The 17,209-nt window shown below is 51.4% G+C and overlaps 1 protein-coding gene across 1 annotated transcript in view; it reads right to left on the bottom strand.

Moving 5' to 3' along the window:
- HSPA4 (heat shock protein family A (Hsp70) member 4) overlaps window positions 1-17,209 on the bottom strand; it is a 395,733-nt gene that overhangs the window by 177,009 nt on the left and 201,515 nt on the right. The window contains exon 14 of the mRNA XM_086931632.1: window positions 5,616-5,768. Coding sequence (XP_086787758.1) covers window positions 5,616-5,768 — 153 coding nt within the window. The remainder of the gene's footprint in view (window positions 1-5,615; window positions 5,769-17,209) is intronic.

Below are 17,209 nucleotides of genomic sequence, written 5' to 3'. Positions count from 1 at the left end.
TAATACACCTGTCTATAGTAAGCCTGTGAAGATTACAAAGCTGAGTGGAAACAGAGACACCCTCTCACCCACCTCCTCACCCTCACACCCCCTCACCCTCACACACCCTTACCCGCTCACACATCCTCACAACACCCTCTCACCCTCACACCCCCTCTCACCCTCACACCCCCTCTCACCCTCATACCCCCTCTCACCCTCACACCCCCTCTCACCCCCCATACCCTCACACCCCCCTCATCCTCACACCCCCCCTCATCCTCACACCCCCCCTCATCCTCACCCTCACACTCAGCGCCACCACAGCATCAATCTTAATGACCATTCAACAACACCTGGTTCAAAAATGTTCTCTCAATGCTTCAAGCTTTATTACAAATGTAACAAAAAGCTGTTAATATATCACTTCTGTTCTTGGATTTTCGTCACAATATAATAAATTGAACATAATCTTCATAAATGTTATTTCCATAACTATAATTTATTGCCATTATAAATTACAATAACTTTTATTTAAGTATTAATTATTCTATGAAAAGCCATTGTTAATTGTAATATCAATACATCTAACTCGCATAAATACAACACATATTGCATTACAAATGCTATAGGTGTTACATTTGCGAAAGTTATAACTATTGGCATTGTAAATGACCAAGCTATTAATTTCGCTATTTTCGTAAACAAAACATTAAAAAAAATTGTCATTTACAATACCCAATAGCTCAAACTTTCCTAATGCGAGACCTATTGCATTGCAAATGCTAGTTTCTTTTTCAGGCCAACAGCCTTTAGTGTGTCCAGTTCCGTTTCCATACGTTGCATTCCCTCGTCAGTGTGTGAACCAAACAAAGATGACCCAGAGAAAGGTAGGTTGAGGATACATGATTGCGCTACTGGTTTTAGCGCGGTGAGTCGCAACCAAGATGATCCCCATGAGCATATCCATGCGCCGATAGGGTAGCTCCGTCAGCTGCAGCGCTAATGATCTGATTGGAAACCTGGCTGCCCTCCGTAAGGATTTCTTCAAAATCCCTGAGATCCTCCTGAGGAAGCTTCTCAGTGAAGCGTTGTAGAGAATCCCACCGGGATCTATCGTAGCGGCCCAGGAGCGCCTCCGCATTGTATACTTTCAGCAAGGAGGCCGAAGTACCACACACCCTCCGTCCCCAGGAATCTTGTGTCTTGCTCTCCTTGTCTGTTGGTACAGTGCAGGAAGATGCAACGACATGGGTCTTTCTCGCCGCCGCAATTATTACTGAATCCGGGGAGGGTCACCTCCGAGGAAGAGTGGATCATCCTCTGGCAAATTATATTTTTTCAGAATCCTTGCTTGAGCGGATTTAATAGTCGCTGGTGTGAGGAAGACTTCCATGACCGGTTCTATGATGCCCGGAACCAAGGGAAGCAGAGGTTTAGCCGCTGTCTTGTGACGCAGGGTTTCAAAGATCACGGAAGACTTGCTTTGGCGAGCTGGCATAGGAATACCCAGCTTAAGTGCCCCTCTGCCCAGAATATACTGAAATGTGTAGATGTCATCCACTGGACAGATTCGACGGTGGGCTGTCCGTCAGAGTTGGAGAATAGTCTCTATCTGAATTATGAGTAGAAGACGAGGAAGGACTAGGAGATCTGCGCCCTCTCCTCCTTGATCTGGACCTCCGTCTGCATGAACGCACCGGGGTGCATGTCCACTCTCTAGCTCTTGAATGGGATCGATCCCGATACGCTGCCTGGATCAAATGAGCCAATGGAGACCTGTGTTGGGGACTGGAATACTCCTGTGCTGTTGTGTCCTTGTCAGGAGCCCAGTGATGCAATGGTCTTTACCATCTAGGAGACAACCTGATGGAAGGCTACTTCTGCCCTTCTCGCCTCTCAGGAGAGTGTAACGGAGGAGATGGATTCACATCTTCATGCAATGACCTTGCTGGTGAAGGTCTTGACACTGTGCTGTCAGAAGAGGAGATCACAACCTCCGGGGATCTGGATGTTGAACCGCGGTGTGAATCATGAGAGCCTAAAGGCGATGACGATAGGCTCACTGGAAGAGAGGCCTCTCCGGAAGGGCACTTAGACGGAGATCTGGAGCGTCTATGTGCTGCCTGGGATCCTGACGGAGACATCTGCCTCGATAAAGGCCTCCTCTTCTTAGAATGGGGGGTGGGGGGGCTTGAACGTACAATAGAACGTCCCCTGGACTTTGAACGCCTCTCCGATGCCGCCTCTTTTCTCGACGTTGTTTCAGCAGATTTCTGTCTCTACGTCGACCGGTGATGGGCCGGTGACGGAGCTCTCAATCTCGACATTGTTCTCAAAGCTGTCTTCTGCCTCAATGTCGAGGTATGTTGGATCAACGACGAGGACCCATGCTGCTGCTGCCTCGACGCCGACAGAGGTGTCTTGTGCCTAGACGCCGAAGACCGGTGAACTGCGCTCGGCGGAGACCTGTGACTAGACGTCGATCGCCGGCGCGATGACGGAGCGCTGTGCCTCGGCGTCGATCGCCGTGGCGACGACGGAGCGCTGTGCCTCGGCGTCGTATGCCCACCTGGCGGCGACGGAGACCTGCCTCTCGCCGTTGAACGCCGCCTGGTTGACATCAACAGAGGAACCGGTACCTTCGACGACGAAGTCTTCGCCAGCAGTATTTAGTAATGAGTTTTGGAAGCTGGCTCTATATATACTATACCAAAGTGAGGTATAGTATGCAGAGTCCAGTGGAACCCAGAAGGTAGGCAGAGGAACAGTAGATAACAATAAACTCTATTTGGGGTAGTGTGGTCGAGTAAGACTTTGTCAGAGGACAGCATTTGTTGTACACACAGTCAGCAAATGAATTGAAACACTCAAAGACAGAACTTCAGAGCAATTGTTTTTGTATAAAAATATTATTTTAGTTATTTTATTTCCTAGAACTAAGCAAGCCTGGTACAGGTAAGTGATAATTACTTTGCAGTAAATATACAGTTGTAATACAAATTGGATTGAAATTGTAAATTACTGTAATTGGGATTACAGTAGTGTTACTGATAATGCAATGCTTTTCGGAATACAGTTCATATTCTTTGTATAGGAATTTTAGTAAAATGACAGGTAAGCTACTTTTGAGATTACTTTTCTTACACAGTGCAATATACCTGGATACTACACTGGGACATTTCTTGTAAACAGTTAAACAAAATCATTTGTTGGTTAGTACAATTTTAAAGATTTTCTTTAGGTTTTCCAACTCCACACTTAGAAACTTGTCATAGCAAGACAGTCAATGTTATCCTATGGAGGAAAATAGTATTTTCGGTTTAAAGGTAAGTACTTTGTTGTGGGAGTTGGTGTTCTGGGGTTAGACTCGGGGGTAGCCCAGGGTCAAGGATGCACACTTGTTACACCCTAAGCGGCACTAGGGCGGCCGGGTGCAGAGTGCTGTGGCACAATGTTATCCAAAGGGGGATAGGGGGCTTCCAGATGGTGGCTGCTCATGAGCAGGCAACAAGGTTGTGGAAGCAAAGATCCAGGACCTAGGCTCAGGGCAAAGGGGGGGATCTGAGTTAGCAAAAGGTGGACACATAGCGGAGCAGGGGCAGCTGGATGCAGGGTGCTGTGCTTTGGAGTTGGGTGCCCGGTTTTCAATGGGAGTTGCCAGTTTTGGATTTTGGCTGCGGGCTCGGTCCAGGAAGTCTTCGGGGAGGAACCAACTGCTGGGTAGGTAAGTGGGAGGGCTCGGCGACGTAGGTGCACCTCAGGTCCTCTTCTTCAGGGCACAGGGAGGCTGGAAGCAGGGGTGTCGTGAGTTCAGAATTCATCTTACTAGACCACTTGCGGTTGGGGCTGCAGGTGACATTGGGGAGTCCTGGAAGGGTCAACCCACGGGGGAATCATACTCTGGATTGCCGAGAGGACCTCGCTGGGACCGGTGGGCCATTCTGACTCGGTGCAGAGAAGGTTCCAGGAGTCTGGTTTCTTTGTCCTCAGCACGCTCAGAGTCTGTCCTGGAAGTTGTTTTTTTTTTTCCAAAAAAGCAGCTGTTCACAAGAGATTCAGTCTTTTTTTAAGGCAGTCAGTCCTCCCAGGGGTTCTAGAGGTCGCTGGCTGCAGGACATATCTTGCACAGCCTGAGAAAATCAGGGAGAATACTGGTGGCCGCTGTAGTGGAGCTAGCCACAATGTGGATGGCTGCAGCACTGTTTACCAGTGTGCTGTAGTAAAGAATCCAGTCCATCTTTTCAGTTGCTATAGACAAATTAAGTGGGAAGATTATGACCAGGCCTGGGTCCTGTGCTCACTATGCCACTGGATTCAAGCTAGCCTGGCTGATGAAGGGTGATATCCTGAAACCGGTCCAGTATGCTTGTTTTCCGGTCCAGGGCGGACCTAGCCTGGCAGTTTGGGATGGACTGTTCCCATGGGGAGCGGGGTCAAGGCTGATTTGCATATGGTTGAGTCCAAACTGGGTTGGCACAACGAGCAAAAAAAGACAATGGATTTAACCCAGATATATGACTGGGGGCAAATGTATAACAATGTTCAGTATTCTGTCCATTTTTTTGTGTTAGTAAAGGAGGGAGGCATTGGCCTGAAGGGACGGAACGGAACAGCACCGATGTTGGAGCCAATGGCTTCAACATTGGCAGCCAATATGGCACGATGGACTCAGAGGGTGTGCTAGCCTCTGTCATGGAGTGGACAAAGATTGTATACCTTATGTTGAGGAATGCCGCCATGTCGGAGCCTGGGGTCAGGAATTTCAGGAAAGGAAAGTGTGCATCAGGGGATGGTGGGCCCAGGATCTCTGGAGCCGGGCAAACTGTTGGCTCCTGGGTCGGGTCCTGTGGAGTAACTGGTGCTAGACCATTTGGGGGATTAGTGGCTCCACATTACCCACTCTGGTTTAGAAGGATGAATATCCTATGGGAGACTGAGGGTGTCTAGGTGAAAACCTTCACATGTTTCATATACTCCCTCTGTTTATTTAAGAGTTAGGACAGTCTCTTTCATATTAAACAGCAAGATATCAAGGATTTAAGCAATACGTGTTAAGGGATATGGTGGGACCATGTATTATAAGGAATAACATACCCTCTACAATTAGTTAAAAGAATATGAAGTCATCTTGGAATTCTAGATCCTGATAAAGGAAACTAGGACCTCAGCCTTATTCCACTACATGGTAACTGCAAAATTGTTACAGTGTGGAATACTTTCTAACATACATAAAATGCAGTTTAAGCAAGTGCAGAATATTACAATACAAAGTACTATCGTCATGATTTTGAGTGGGCAGTTGGAAATGAGGTACTTGTGCACCCAGTCAACACCTCTTAGCCTGAGTGTTCCCCCTGAAATGATGCATATCAAGGGGAATTCTGTTTTTATGCATCAAATTCTGAAGGTGTTGGTAGTCACCGAACATTTTCTCTCGGTAACGGCTATGGGTGAAGTAATGGCCAAGATAATGAAATTTATTATGTTATGTAACAAGTGTTGATACCTTTATATCAATTTTACACCCCATACATAATCTGGGCAAATGCCAGCATTGCAGTATTCTACATCTTGCGCTACTGTTAAATCATGATTTGCAGCATCACTTACAGAAACTGTGAGCAACAACTTACCTCATTTTCAATAAATGTGTTCAATGCATCTTTTCCTATTTGCCAAGGAAGATAGTTCTCAATGGGGAGGTCAACAGTATTTGTTTTTACTTTGGGCTTCTTTGCCTGAGGAGGTTGATCCATTTTCTTGTCTTTTGCGCCAGGTTGAGATACCTACAATCCAGGAAATAAATCAGTCAGAAAACTAAAAACTCCATTTAGAAGCAAATGTTGCAGAGAACGGGTCTAGTTGGTTTTATAGAGTACACTGCATGGCTAACACAAAAATGAAATATGAACTAGGTTGGAATTCAATTGGTTTGTTCATTCAAGTGTGTGTAAAGTCCACTTTTCTGTTCTACTTTGAAGATTTTAAGATGATGCAGAGGCGTTGGAATTTAAGCAATGATAAATGACCTAATGAGAAGCATTATTACAGTTACTTTCATAATGACAAATGGGCTGGGTAACTAGGCAGAATTTAAAAACTGTTTTCATGAACCCCTATTCCAAAAATCAAGAAATTAAAGAAGAATTCACTGTATTTAAAGAAATTAATGTTCATGTCTTTACGGCCTCTCTACTTGCTAGCATTTACTGAACAATGAATGGCTGTGCGTTTTAGCAGAAAGAAAAGGTGGTGGGGAACTCCAAAGAGGAAGACTATTTCATCAATATGGATTTCTGAGCAATCTTAATGTGTTATATGTGACAAAAAATGGGAAAAAGCCCCCCACCACCCCCAGACACCCCAACTACCCCGTGTCCCGTCTACCCACCCTTTATCCCAATGCACGTGATCACAACAGCTCCATCAATTGATCATATTACAGCTATCATCGAGTGTCATTTTAGGACTGGAGGTCCTCTACTGTAGGCAAGCCATCGTCGGGGCAGCCGGAGGCTCCAGAGTCAAACCCCTGTAATCTGCCCACCGTTTCCAGATCTTAAAGTGTTTCCGTGGGCAACCTCTGGCCTCAAACACGGGTCGTTCCAATCCCATAAAGTAGACCCCCAGTGGAGGAGCCCGGTCACTTTTCCAAGCCCTCGCCAGGTCCCGCTTAGCTACCACCAGACCCAACAGCAGAAGGTGAGGTTTGTAGATATTCCCGCCCACATTCTCTAAAACGTGTAGAAGACCCAACCGGGGGGAGCGGGGAAGATCCCACCCCAGCACTTCCGACAGACAGCTCCAAACCCCGCTCCAGAACCGGGTCAGACCAACACAAGAACACACCGTGTGCAACAGCGTACCTCTCTCAGTCCCACAACGCAGGCACTCTGGGGATGCAATCAGGCCCGCCCTCCACAATCTTTCCTGGGTATAATATGCCCTGTGCAGATATTTAAACTGGATCAGTCGGAGACGTACTGCGATTGCAGCCCCACGCGGGGACTCCAAGGCCTCCCTCCAATCGTCCTCATCTAAGGGGCCAACATCTTTTTCCCAGGAGTCTTTGAGCGGGCGCAGAAACGCGGAGCAATGAGTGACTAGGGTTTAATAAATTTGGGACACCTTCTTGTCTCCCAGGTCTCCCATAAAGATTTTGGCTTCCACTGCACTGAATTCCGGTAGTTGCTCCAGGCCGACCAAGCTTGGAGCAAGCGCGTGGCGGAATTGCAAGTATTTAAAGAATTGCTATTTGGGCATATGAAATTCCGAGCTAAGGTCCTGAAAGGATTTAAGTGTAGTCCCAGTCAGAACATGTCCAAGGGAAGAGATTCCAATGGAGTCCCAGCCCCCAAATCCTGATAGCGAGGATAAAGCGGGAAGTAGTCTGTTCTTCCACAATGGGGTCTCCGCTGTCAATTTACCCCACCATCCCATGCGGTGCAGCGCCTGGCGCCAAATCATGAAGACCACCTGTGTGGCCCGGGGCAGTTCTTTCCGCAGCCTGGCCGAATACAGTAGTGCGTGGAGCGTAGTGTCGCCCTCAATGAGCGCTCGAGGGCATATGCAGGGTCACCTCTATCTCCGTACCACCACCCGTTAAGAACTAATAGGTGGGAGGCCTGATAGTACGATAAGAGATCCGATGTGGCCAGCCCTCCACAGTAAGTGGACAGGAAGCATGCCCGCACTGCCACCGTGGCGGCACCTCCCGCCCATAGAAAGCGGCCCAGCACTGAGTTGACCCGACGAAACCACTGTGGGTCTATCTTATGTGGGTGATTCTGTAATTGGTACAACATGCGCGGGAGTGCGACCATTTTGAAAATCGCAGACCTTCCAAAGATCGTAAGAGGCATCCGGGACCACGTCTTGATGTCTGCCTGAACCTTCTCCCATACCGGCAGCACGTTGCGCTCCCACGCTATGTCAGCGGATTCGGACAGGAAGACTCCCAGATATTTCAGTCCCCCAGCTGCCTCCTGTAATGCCGATGCCCATGGGGCAGACAGCGGAACCCCCGCCCAGTACCCAAAGGGTGGACTTACGCTGATTGAGGAAGAGCCCCAACACCTCGCCAAATATGCGCATAATCTCCAAGATACGGGGTCGGACCGGTCGAGGTCTGTAAGAAAGAAGAGGACATCATCCGCATAGAGCGCAATTCTATCGGAGAGCCCCCTACTCCACACAAAGCAGCGAAGCTGTGCATCAATACGCACCCAAGAAGCCAGGGGATCCATGGCCAACGCAAAGAGGTAGGGGGATAGTGGGCACCCCTGCCGGGTCCCCCGGCCTACCGAGAATCTCTCCGAGGTCGCCCCGGACACCCGCACGGAAGCGGTTAAATCAGTGTACAGTAGTTTGACATAGGAAATAAACACCGGGCCCAGGTTAAGGCGTGGCAAGAAGGCGAATAGGTAGGTCCAGCTGACTGAGTCGAATGCCCTATCTATGTCTGCTAGCAATAAAGCCGCCCGCTTTCCAGAAGCCCTTATAGCGTCAATGGCCGTCTGCGCTCGCCTGATGTTGTGCTGTGTTGCCGTATGCGGCATGAATCCCGCCTGATCCGGATGTACCAGGTCAGAGAGGTATGGGAGGAGGCGATTAGCCAGAGCTTTTGCCAGTAATTTAGCCTCAAAGTTGAGTAGGGATATGGGGCGATACGATTCGTGACGGTCCGGGGGCCTACCGGGCTTCTGAAAGACCACAACTTCGGCGTGGCGCCAGTCTGCTGGCATGCAACCCCGTTTCCTCGCCAACTCAAGCGCTTCCCTATAATGGGACCCCAGTTGAAGATTAAACTTTTTATAGAATTCACAGGGAAAGCCACCTGGTCCAGGCGCCTTTCCCGTGGTGAGTTGCCCCAAAGCCTCACCCAGCTCCTCTGCTGTGAGGGGAAGGTCCAGGGATTTCCTTGTGTCATCGGAAACAGCCCGGGGCGGCAGATCCGCAATAAATTTGTCAATTGCATCAGCCGGGAGGCAGTCCCGTTGAGCATATTGGTATGCATAATAGTGGGCAAAACTCGCCGCCAGGGCAGCTGGGTCCGTAATACAAACTCCCTCCCCGTCCGTGAGCGGCAATGTAACTGGCTGCATGACGTGTTGACATAACCTATGGAGCATAGTACAGGACTTATCTCCCCACTGATACACCCTACTCCGAGTGGCTAGCCATGCCTGCCGAGCCTCGTCCATCAAAATAGATGCGTAGGACTGTTGTGCCTGCAGGAGCAACCGAACCGCCACCCCGTCCCCCTCTCTCTGACACCGCTGTTCTAGGCATTCAACCTGCGCCGCCGCGACAATAGCCTCCCAACGACGACGACGGGCGGCCGTGCACCACGCTATGTCTACGCCTCTCAGTATAGGCTTCACAGCCTCCCAGACCGACACTGAGTAGACGTCCTCGACCAGGTTCTCCTGCCAGTAATGGGCAATCGCACCGCGCATGTGTTGAACAGATTCTGCCTGTTGAAGATGCCACGAGGACATCCTCCACCGAAACGGTGGACGCTTCCTATGTAACTATCTGTACTGCGACAGGAGAATGGTCGGACAGTCCCCTAGGCAGAATTTTGGCTTCTCTCACTCTGTCAAGGAATACTCCCAGCATGAAAATATAATCCAGTCGAGAAAAGGAGCCATGCACAGCCGATACATACTGCAAATGCTACTTACCAGTATGCATCTGTTCTTGGCATGTAGGGCTGCTGACATTCATATCTGTGCATAGTCCGCCACCTAGTGTTGGGTCCGGATGATTGCACATTGTTGTCCTGGAAGAGTCTTCGAAGTATCACGAGATAGGTGGCTCCTCCCCTGGACTACAGTGCGCATGGGCATCGCCTCCATCCCCAGATTGTTTTGAGCCATAGGCAGAGATGGAGTGAAGAAGTGAGTGATGACCATGCTATGAGCATATGTTTGTATATGAATACATACTGCAGCTGCTACAGGCGCCGGGGAGGAGGGCGGGCGATATGAATGTCAGCAGCCCTACATGCCAAGAACAGATGCATACTGGTAAGTAGCATTTGCAGTTCGAGGCATGTGGGCTGCTGAATTCATATCTGTGCATAGAATACATAGCAGTCCCTCCATTAGCGGCGGCCGCCCGTGCCAGCTGCAGCAGTCTGAAAAAGCGTTTTTAGAACAGCCTGACCAACAGCTGCCTGTTGTTTTGAATGCACGTCTACACAGTAGTGCTTGGTGAAAGTATGAGTGGTAGACCATGTGGCTGCTCTACAGATGTCTTCTAAGGGAATGTTACCTAAGAACGCCATAGAGGCCCCCAACTTCCTAGTGGAGTGGGCCCTCGGTGGTATAGTGAGAGTGCGCTTTGCTTTAGCGTAGCAGATCTGAATGCACTTTACTATCCATCTAGCTATTCCTGCTTTGGATATTGCGTTTCCCTTGTGTTGAGTGGCAAAAGCAACAAAAAGTTGTTTGGTTTTGCGGAAATCTTTTGTCCTGTCCACATAATACATCAAGGCCCTCTTCACATCAAGAGTGTGGAGCATCCGCTCCGCCAGCGTCTCTGGGTTTTGGAAAAACACCGGCAATTCAATGGTTTGGTTTATGTGAAAGTGTGAGACCACTTTTGGTAAGAACTTAGGGTTAGTGCGGAGCACCACCCTGTTAGCATGTACCTGGAAGAAAGGTTCTTGGATAGTGAGCGCCTGCAGCTCGCTTACCCTCCGTAGCGATGTAATTGCTACTAAGAACGCAACCTTCCAAGTCAAAAACTGGAGCTCACAAGAGTGCAGTGGCTCAAAGGGAGGACCCATCAGCCTTGTAAGAACCACATTGAGGTTCCATTCTGGAGCTGGTGGAGTCCTTGGTGGAATGACCCTTTTGAGTCCTTCCAGAAAAGCCTTGATAGCAGGGACCTTAAAGAGAGACAGGTGCTGCCTATTCTGGAGGTATGCTGCCATAGCAGACAGGTGAATGCGGATGGAAGAGTACGCTAGATTACATCGATACAGATGAAAAAGGTAACATATGATGTTCTGAATGGAAGCATCTAGCGGGTCAATGCTGTGGTCCACACAGTAGATGACAAACCTCTTCCATTTAGCCGCATAACAAGCTCTAGTAGTGGGCTTCCTTGCCTCCCGAATGATGTCCATGCAATCGGGAGGAAGATTGAGGTAGCCAAACTCTAGGACTTCAGGAGCCAGATCGCCAGGTTGAGCTGTTGCGGATCTGGGTGCTGAATGTCGCCATGGCTCTGCGTCAGAAGGCTGGGAGTGAGATGAAGCCTTTGATGCGGTACCACGGAGAGTTCCAGAAACGTGGTGTACCACGGTTGGCGAGCCCACGTTGGAGCAACCAGGATGAGAGTCATCGAGTGCTGCCTGAGCTTGCGTGCCACCAGCGGAATCAGAGGCGCTGGGGGAAAAGCGTACGCAAATCTGCCTGACCAGTTCATCCACATCGCATTGCCCTGTGATTGGGGGTGTGGGAACCTGGCGGCGAAGCTTTGGCATTTTGCGTTCTCCTTTGTGGCGAACAGGTCTATCTCTGGATGACCCCACCTTTGGAAGTACGGTTGGAGTACTGATGGATGTAACTCCCACTCGTGCATCTGATGGCTGTGTCTGCTGAGCAGATCCGCCATTTGGTTGTCCTTGCCTGGGAGATGTTCTGCCATGAGGAAGATGTTCCTCTGAATGGCCCACTTCCACATGCTCTGAGCCAGATGAGACAGCTGTGGAGAGTGTGTTCCCCCTTGCTTCTGGATGTAGTACATGGCCGTCATGTTGTCCGTCCGGATCAACACGACCTTGTTGCACAGATGTACTTTGAACGCCTTTAAGGCCATGAAGATTGCCATCAGTTCCAACACATTGATGTGCATCTTCCTTTGCTGAAGTGTCCATAGCCCCTGCACTGTGTAATGGAGTACATGCGCTCCCCATCCCTGGAGAGAGGCGTCCGTTGTCAGGATGATCTGTGGGACAGGCTCTTGGAATGGTCGGCCCTTGCAAAGGTTTTGTGGATTCCACCAATGCAGAGAGTTGTAAGCCCGACCGCTCACCAACACTAGGTCTGTCAGTTGCCCATGAGCCTGAGTCCACTGCCGTGCCAAGCACTCCTGAAGCGGACGCATATGTAGTCTCGCGTGCGGGACAATGGAGATGCAGGAGGCCATCATGCCTATCAGCTGCATGAACACCCTCGCCGGAAGCGAGGTCTGGGGTCTGAATCGTTGGATCAGCGCCTGGATACCGGCGATTCTCACTGAACTCGGCTGCGCAGTGGCCGCCAGAGTGTTGATTGTCGCGCCCAGATACTGTCGCACGTGGGCGGGCTGGAGATGGGACTTTGGGTAGTTCAGAGAGAATCCCAGATCGTGCAGGAGGTGAATGGTGCGTGACACGTGGTCTACGCACTGCTGTTCCGTCTTTGCCTGAATAAGCCAGTCGTCTAGGTATGGAAAGACATGGACGTGCTGGCGACGGAGATGCGCTGCTACAGTCGCTAGGCATTTGGTGAAAACTCTTGGTGCCGTGGTGACCCCGAACGGCAGGACTCTGAACTGGTAATGCTGGTCTAAGATCTTGAATCTGAGATACTTCCTGTGTGAAGGATGCAGGGGAATATGGAAATAGGCATCCTTCAGATCCAGCGTTGCTAGGAAGTCCCCCCGTTGAAGCAGGGGAAGCACCTGCTGCAATGTGAGCATATGGAAGTGCTCTGAGTTGATGTACCAGTTCAGTGGCCTGAGGTCCAGGATCGGCCTGAGTGATCCGTCCTTTTTGGGAATTAGAAAATACAGGGAGTAAACCCCTGTTCCCCGTTCTTGCAATGGAACGAGCTCTATCGCCCCTTTTTGCAGCATGATTAGTACTTCTTGCTGCAACAAGGTCAAGTGCTCGTCGGACATAGCACGGCCTCTTGGCGGTATGTCCGGTGGAATGGACGTAAGTTCTAGACAGTACCCGTACTGGATAAGAGACCTCACCCACCTGTCCGTGGTGATGGCCCTCCACGCCGGCAGGAACTGCTGTAGTCTCCCCCCGACAGGTGTTGTGTGATCGGGGGGAAGTGACAAGACGTCACTGCTTGTTGGAGGCGGTGGACCTGGAGGCATTGTTTCCACGTCCTCTGCCCTTGATATTATTGCCTCTGTAGCCACCCCTGCCCTTGTTGTTGTTATACGAGGACTGGGTGTTACCCTTGTAGTATTGCGTGGACTGGGATGCCTGGCCTCTTGAGGTGCCTCTTGAATTGGAGCGGCGAAAAGAACCACCCCGAAACTGCTGACTTTGTAAAGCCCCCATAGACTTGGCAGTTTCGGTATCTTTCTTCATTTTCTCTAGGGAGGCATCCACCTCAGGGCCGAACAGATGGTCAGGATTCACCGTCTGACCCAGTAATGTGGTTTGTATGTCGGGCTTGAACCCAGAAATTCGAAGCCAGGCATGGCGTCTGAGTAACACGCTTGTATTGATAGCCCTGGAGGCAGTGTCTGCTACATCTAGGGCACATTTGATGGATGCATTAGTAATGAGTTTACCCTCCTGAATGAGCATCTCCCCCGCCTCCTTGTATTGGTCAGGCAAGTGTTGTAGGATGGCCTCTAATGTGTCATAATGGGCCCTATCATAACGTGCAAGCAGGGCTTGGGTGTTAGAAATCCTCCAGATGTTTGCTGCCTGTGCAGCAATGCGTTTGCCTGATGCCTCAAAGATCTTTGACTCTTTGTCTGGGGGAGGAGCATCACCAGTAGTCTGCGAATTCGCCCTCTTTCGAGCGTTGGACACCACCAGGGAGTCCAATGGCAAATGTCCCTTAATATACGTGGGATCCGTGGGCGCCGCCTTATACTTCCTGTCGATGCGAGGGTTGACCACCCGCGCCCGGGTGGGCTCCTTGAATACCTCCTGTGCATGCTTCAGCACCCCTTTGAGCATAGGTAGCGTCTTGACTTGCTTTTCGGCTACCGAGAAGGTGTCGACCAAGAAGTCCGCATCCACAGGGTCTGAGTGCAGTTCGACGTCATGGTTCGCTGCAGCTCTCTCTATTAATGCATTAAACGCCGCCGAGTCCTCCGTCGGGGACGTCTTTGTGGCGAAAAGTTGAGTGTCCTGACCTGACTGCAGGTCGTCCGTGTCGCCTCCTGCCGTCCAGGGCACCTGCTCCTCGTCCGGATCCGAGTACGCAGGATAGTTGTACTCGTCGTCCTCCTCGTCCACCTCAGGCACTGGGGAATGGGCCGGCGAGCGATCCATGGCTTGTGGAGACAGAGGTTCCATCAGAGCCGAAGAGTCCGCAGAGTACTTTTTGCTCTTAAGTGGAATCCTAAAAGGTTCCAATGGCGGCTCCGACGTAATCTTTCGTTTGAGGAGCGACAATTTTCCGGTATTGGCGTCGATTGTCACCTCTCGACGTTCCTCCACCGCGAGCGGTTGGAGCCGAAGCTTCGATACCACCAAGGCAGCTTTCGGCGTCAATACTTCCTGAGAATGTCCGCTCTGCTTAGGCGCGAAGGCCTTCGGCGCCGACTTGGGAGGAAGGGTAAAACGGATGGGCGTTTGTTCCTTGGCAGGCTTCGGCGTGGGCCTAGGCACGACAGTGTCCTGGCTGGGAACCACAGTGTACTGTTGGATCCGCTTCAAGGATTCTCCCACCTTCTTAGTAAGGGATGCCGAGGGCTGAACCGTCTCGAGCGACTCTTCGTCTCCGAGAGCCCGGTCGCCGGCAGGCCTCTTCTTCGGTGCCGACGCCCCCTGGCCTGTCGCACCGTCGGCGTGACGCTTCCTCGAAGCCGTCTTCGGGTCCGCGACCCCTCTCGGTGCCGACGCAGCCGCGTCGGAAGTCTTCACCTTCGGCGCCGACCCAGAGGACTTCGGGTCGGCCATTTTGGCGCGGCTTTTGTGGTCGGCCATCTTGGCGTGGCTCTTCGAGTCGGCCATTTTGGGTTTCGTGGAAGTTGACGCCTCCAGAACCTTCTTTACCAACGCCAGTTTCGGTTTCGGTTTCGCATCCGAGGGTGCGGGACCAGTTGGCTTCACTTTCGGTTTCTTGCCAGAAATGTCCGTGACCGGGCCCGGAGGCGGGGACGTAGGACTTATAGTAAGGTCTCGGGTAAGGCCCGAAGGCGATCCCTCAACCTGGGCCGTATGACGGGGGGAAACCCCGGAGTCCGTTTGGGGATGCTCTTCCTCTGAGCTATCTCCCATCGCGGCACAAATCAGTTCGTCGTCCCCTACCTCACCGGAGACTTCGTCGCAGGCCTCCTCGTCCGCGTCGTAGGCCTCTTCCTCGGACGCGGGGCCAGAGTCCGACTCTTGTACGCCGGCCTCCTCCTCAATCGATTCCTGAAAGATGTCATCAGGTGGGGGTGCCGAAGCCGACAACTGTGCCTGGAGTCGATTGGCCCGGCGAATCTTCAAAGTTTTCTTACTCCTAAACTTTGAACACGCCATGCAGGTGTCTTCACGGTGATCCGGTGACAAGCATGTGTTGCACACAGGGTGCACGTCGAGGTGCGAATATTTCGAGTGACATAGCGGACACTTCTTGAATGGAGTCCGCTCCATCGCAAATGCGGTAGTGTAGGCCCGTCCGCGTCGAAGCACGTGGAAGGGCAGTAGGAGATTGGAGCTGAGAGTCAGTAAGAGAACCCGAACGCAACTATACCGACGCCCAGCCTAAAGACCTTTTGGTCTCAAGTAAAATCGAACAACTATCGGTTCCGAAGGAGGGAACCGAAAACACATCCGAACCCTATGGCGGAAAAAAACAATCTGGGGATGGAGGCGATGCCCATGCGCACTGTAGTCCAGGGGAGGAGCCACCTATCTCGTGATACTTCGAAGACTCTTCCAGGACAACAATGTGCAATCATCCGGACCCAACACTAGGTGGCGGACTATGCACAGATATGAATTCAGCAGCCCACATGCCTCGAACGTATATTCGCTCACCGTGGCATGCATATGTCGCCAGACATCCACCCAGCCCAGTCCTTCAACCGCCGCACTCAGTCTGGTAGGGACAGCCGCCACCACCGTGCCTTGCAGCCTCTTACGATCCATGTAGACGTCCATAACATCGTTCTAATCGCCACCCAGCACAGCCAGGGATTCTGGGATGTCCGCCCATACTTCAAACAGCCGTTCAGCCAGGGACCACTGCAGCGGGGGAGGAGCATACACACATCCAAACACCACCGGTTCAGCACCAATCATACCCCTAATGAAAACGTATCGGCCTTGTGGGTCCAGCCATTGTCGCTCATGAATGTAGGCCAGTCTGCGGTGAACCAGAATAGCAACCCCCCTCGAACACCTGGAGAACCCGGCATGAAATACCTGTTGGTAACCAAATCTCTGCAGGCTTAGCACCTTCGTCCCCATCATGTGCGTTGCAACAAGAAAACATCAGCAGCCTCCCGCTTACCCCATCGCAAGACCGCTCCCCTCTTAATTTTGTCCAGCATCCCCCTGACATTCCAGCTTAATATCCTCATTGACTCCCTAGTGAGTCCCGAAGGCGGTAAATCAACCATAGTCCAGTTGGAAGTGGCCCCGAGGACCCCGGAACCCAGTCCAGATCCTCCACTCAAGTAATGATACGGCATTAGGAATCACGTGCAAACCCCCCTGCCCACCCCAGACCACCCCCCCAGCCCCCCCCTCCAACACCCCCTCCCCAACATACCAACCCCTGGAGCCCACCCCCCACCCCTACGCTCCACGGAACTCTGAAGCATCTGTCGCAGCATGGGGAACCTCAGGCCCAAAACAGAGCGCCCAAGGCCAACCATGCCAATGGATCCCAACTATTCCCTCAAACGATAAACCTTCCCCTCAGGGCCACCCCCCACCCGTGGGGGATTAGGCAGCCCCATAAGATCAGCACCCCGAACCCACGCCACCATCCCCCTTCAGCATTAGCCTATGGCATCATGGCAATTTGGTGGCAATGTCACAAGCCAGGGTAGGCCCTGGCCATTATCCGCAGCGTACCACGGCACTATGCGCCCAGTGATCAGGTGACCAGGTAGTCACAACCCAACCTCGAGCCATCCCCTCGGTGGGTCCTCAAAATCCGTAGAAGCACTCCCAACCAAGAGTTCAGTTTTCTTTTCCAGACTGGTCAGTGTCAAGTTGTGTTTCATCAGGCTGGCCATTACAAGAGAAGGACCGCTTCCGTGACCTGGACTTCCTGTGTTGCTTACTCCTGGTAGCAGGGTCGCCCCTCTCCTG

This window comes from Lissotriton vulgaris, chromosome 7 (assembly GCF_964263255.1).
Source record: "Lissotriton vulgaris chromosome 7, aLisVul1.2, whole genome shotgun sequence".
NCBI classification, from domain to species: domain Eukaryota; kingdom Metazoa; phylum Chordata; class Amphibia; order Caudata; family Salamandridae; genus Lissotriton; species Lissotriton vulgaris.
Note: the sequence above shows the minus strand (reverse complement) of the source record. Positions and strands in the feature narration are given on the sequence as shown.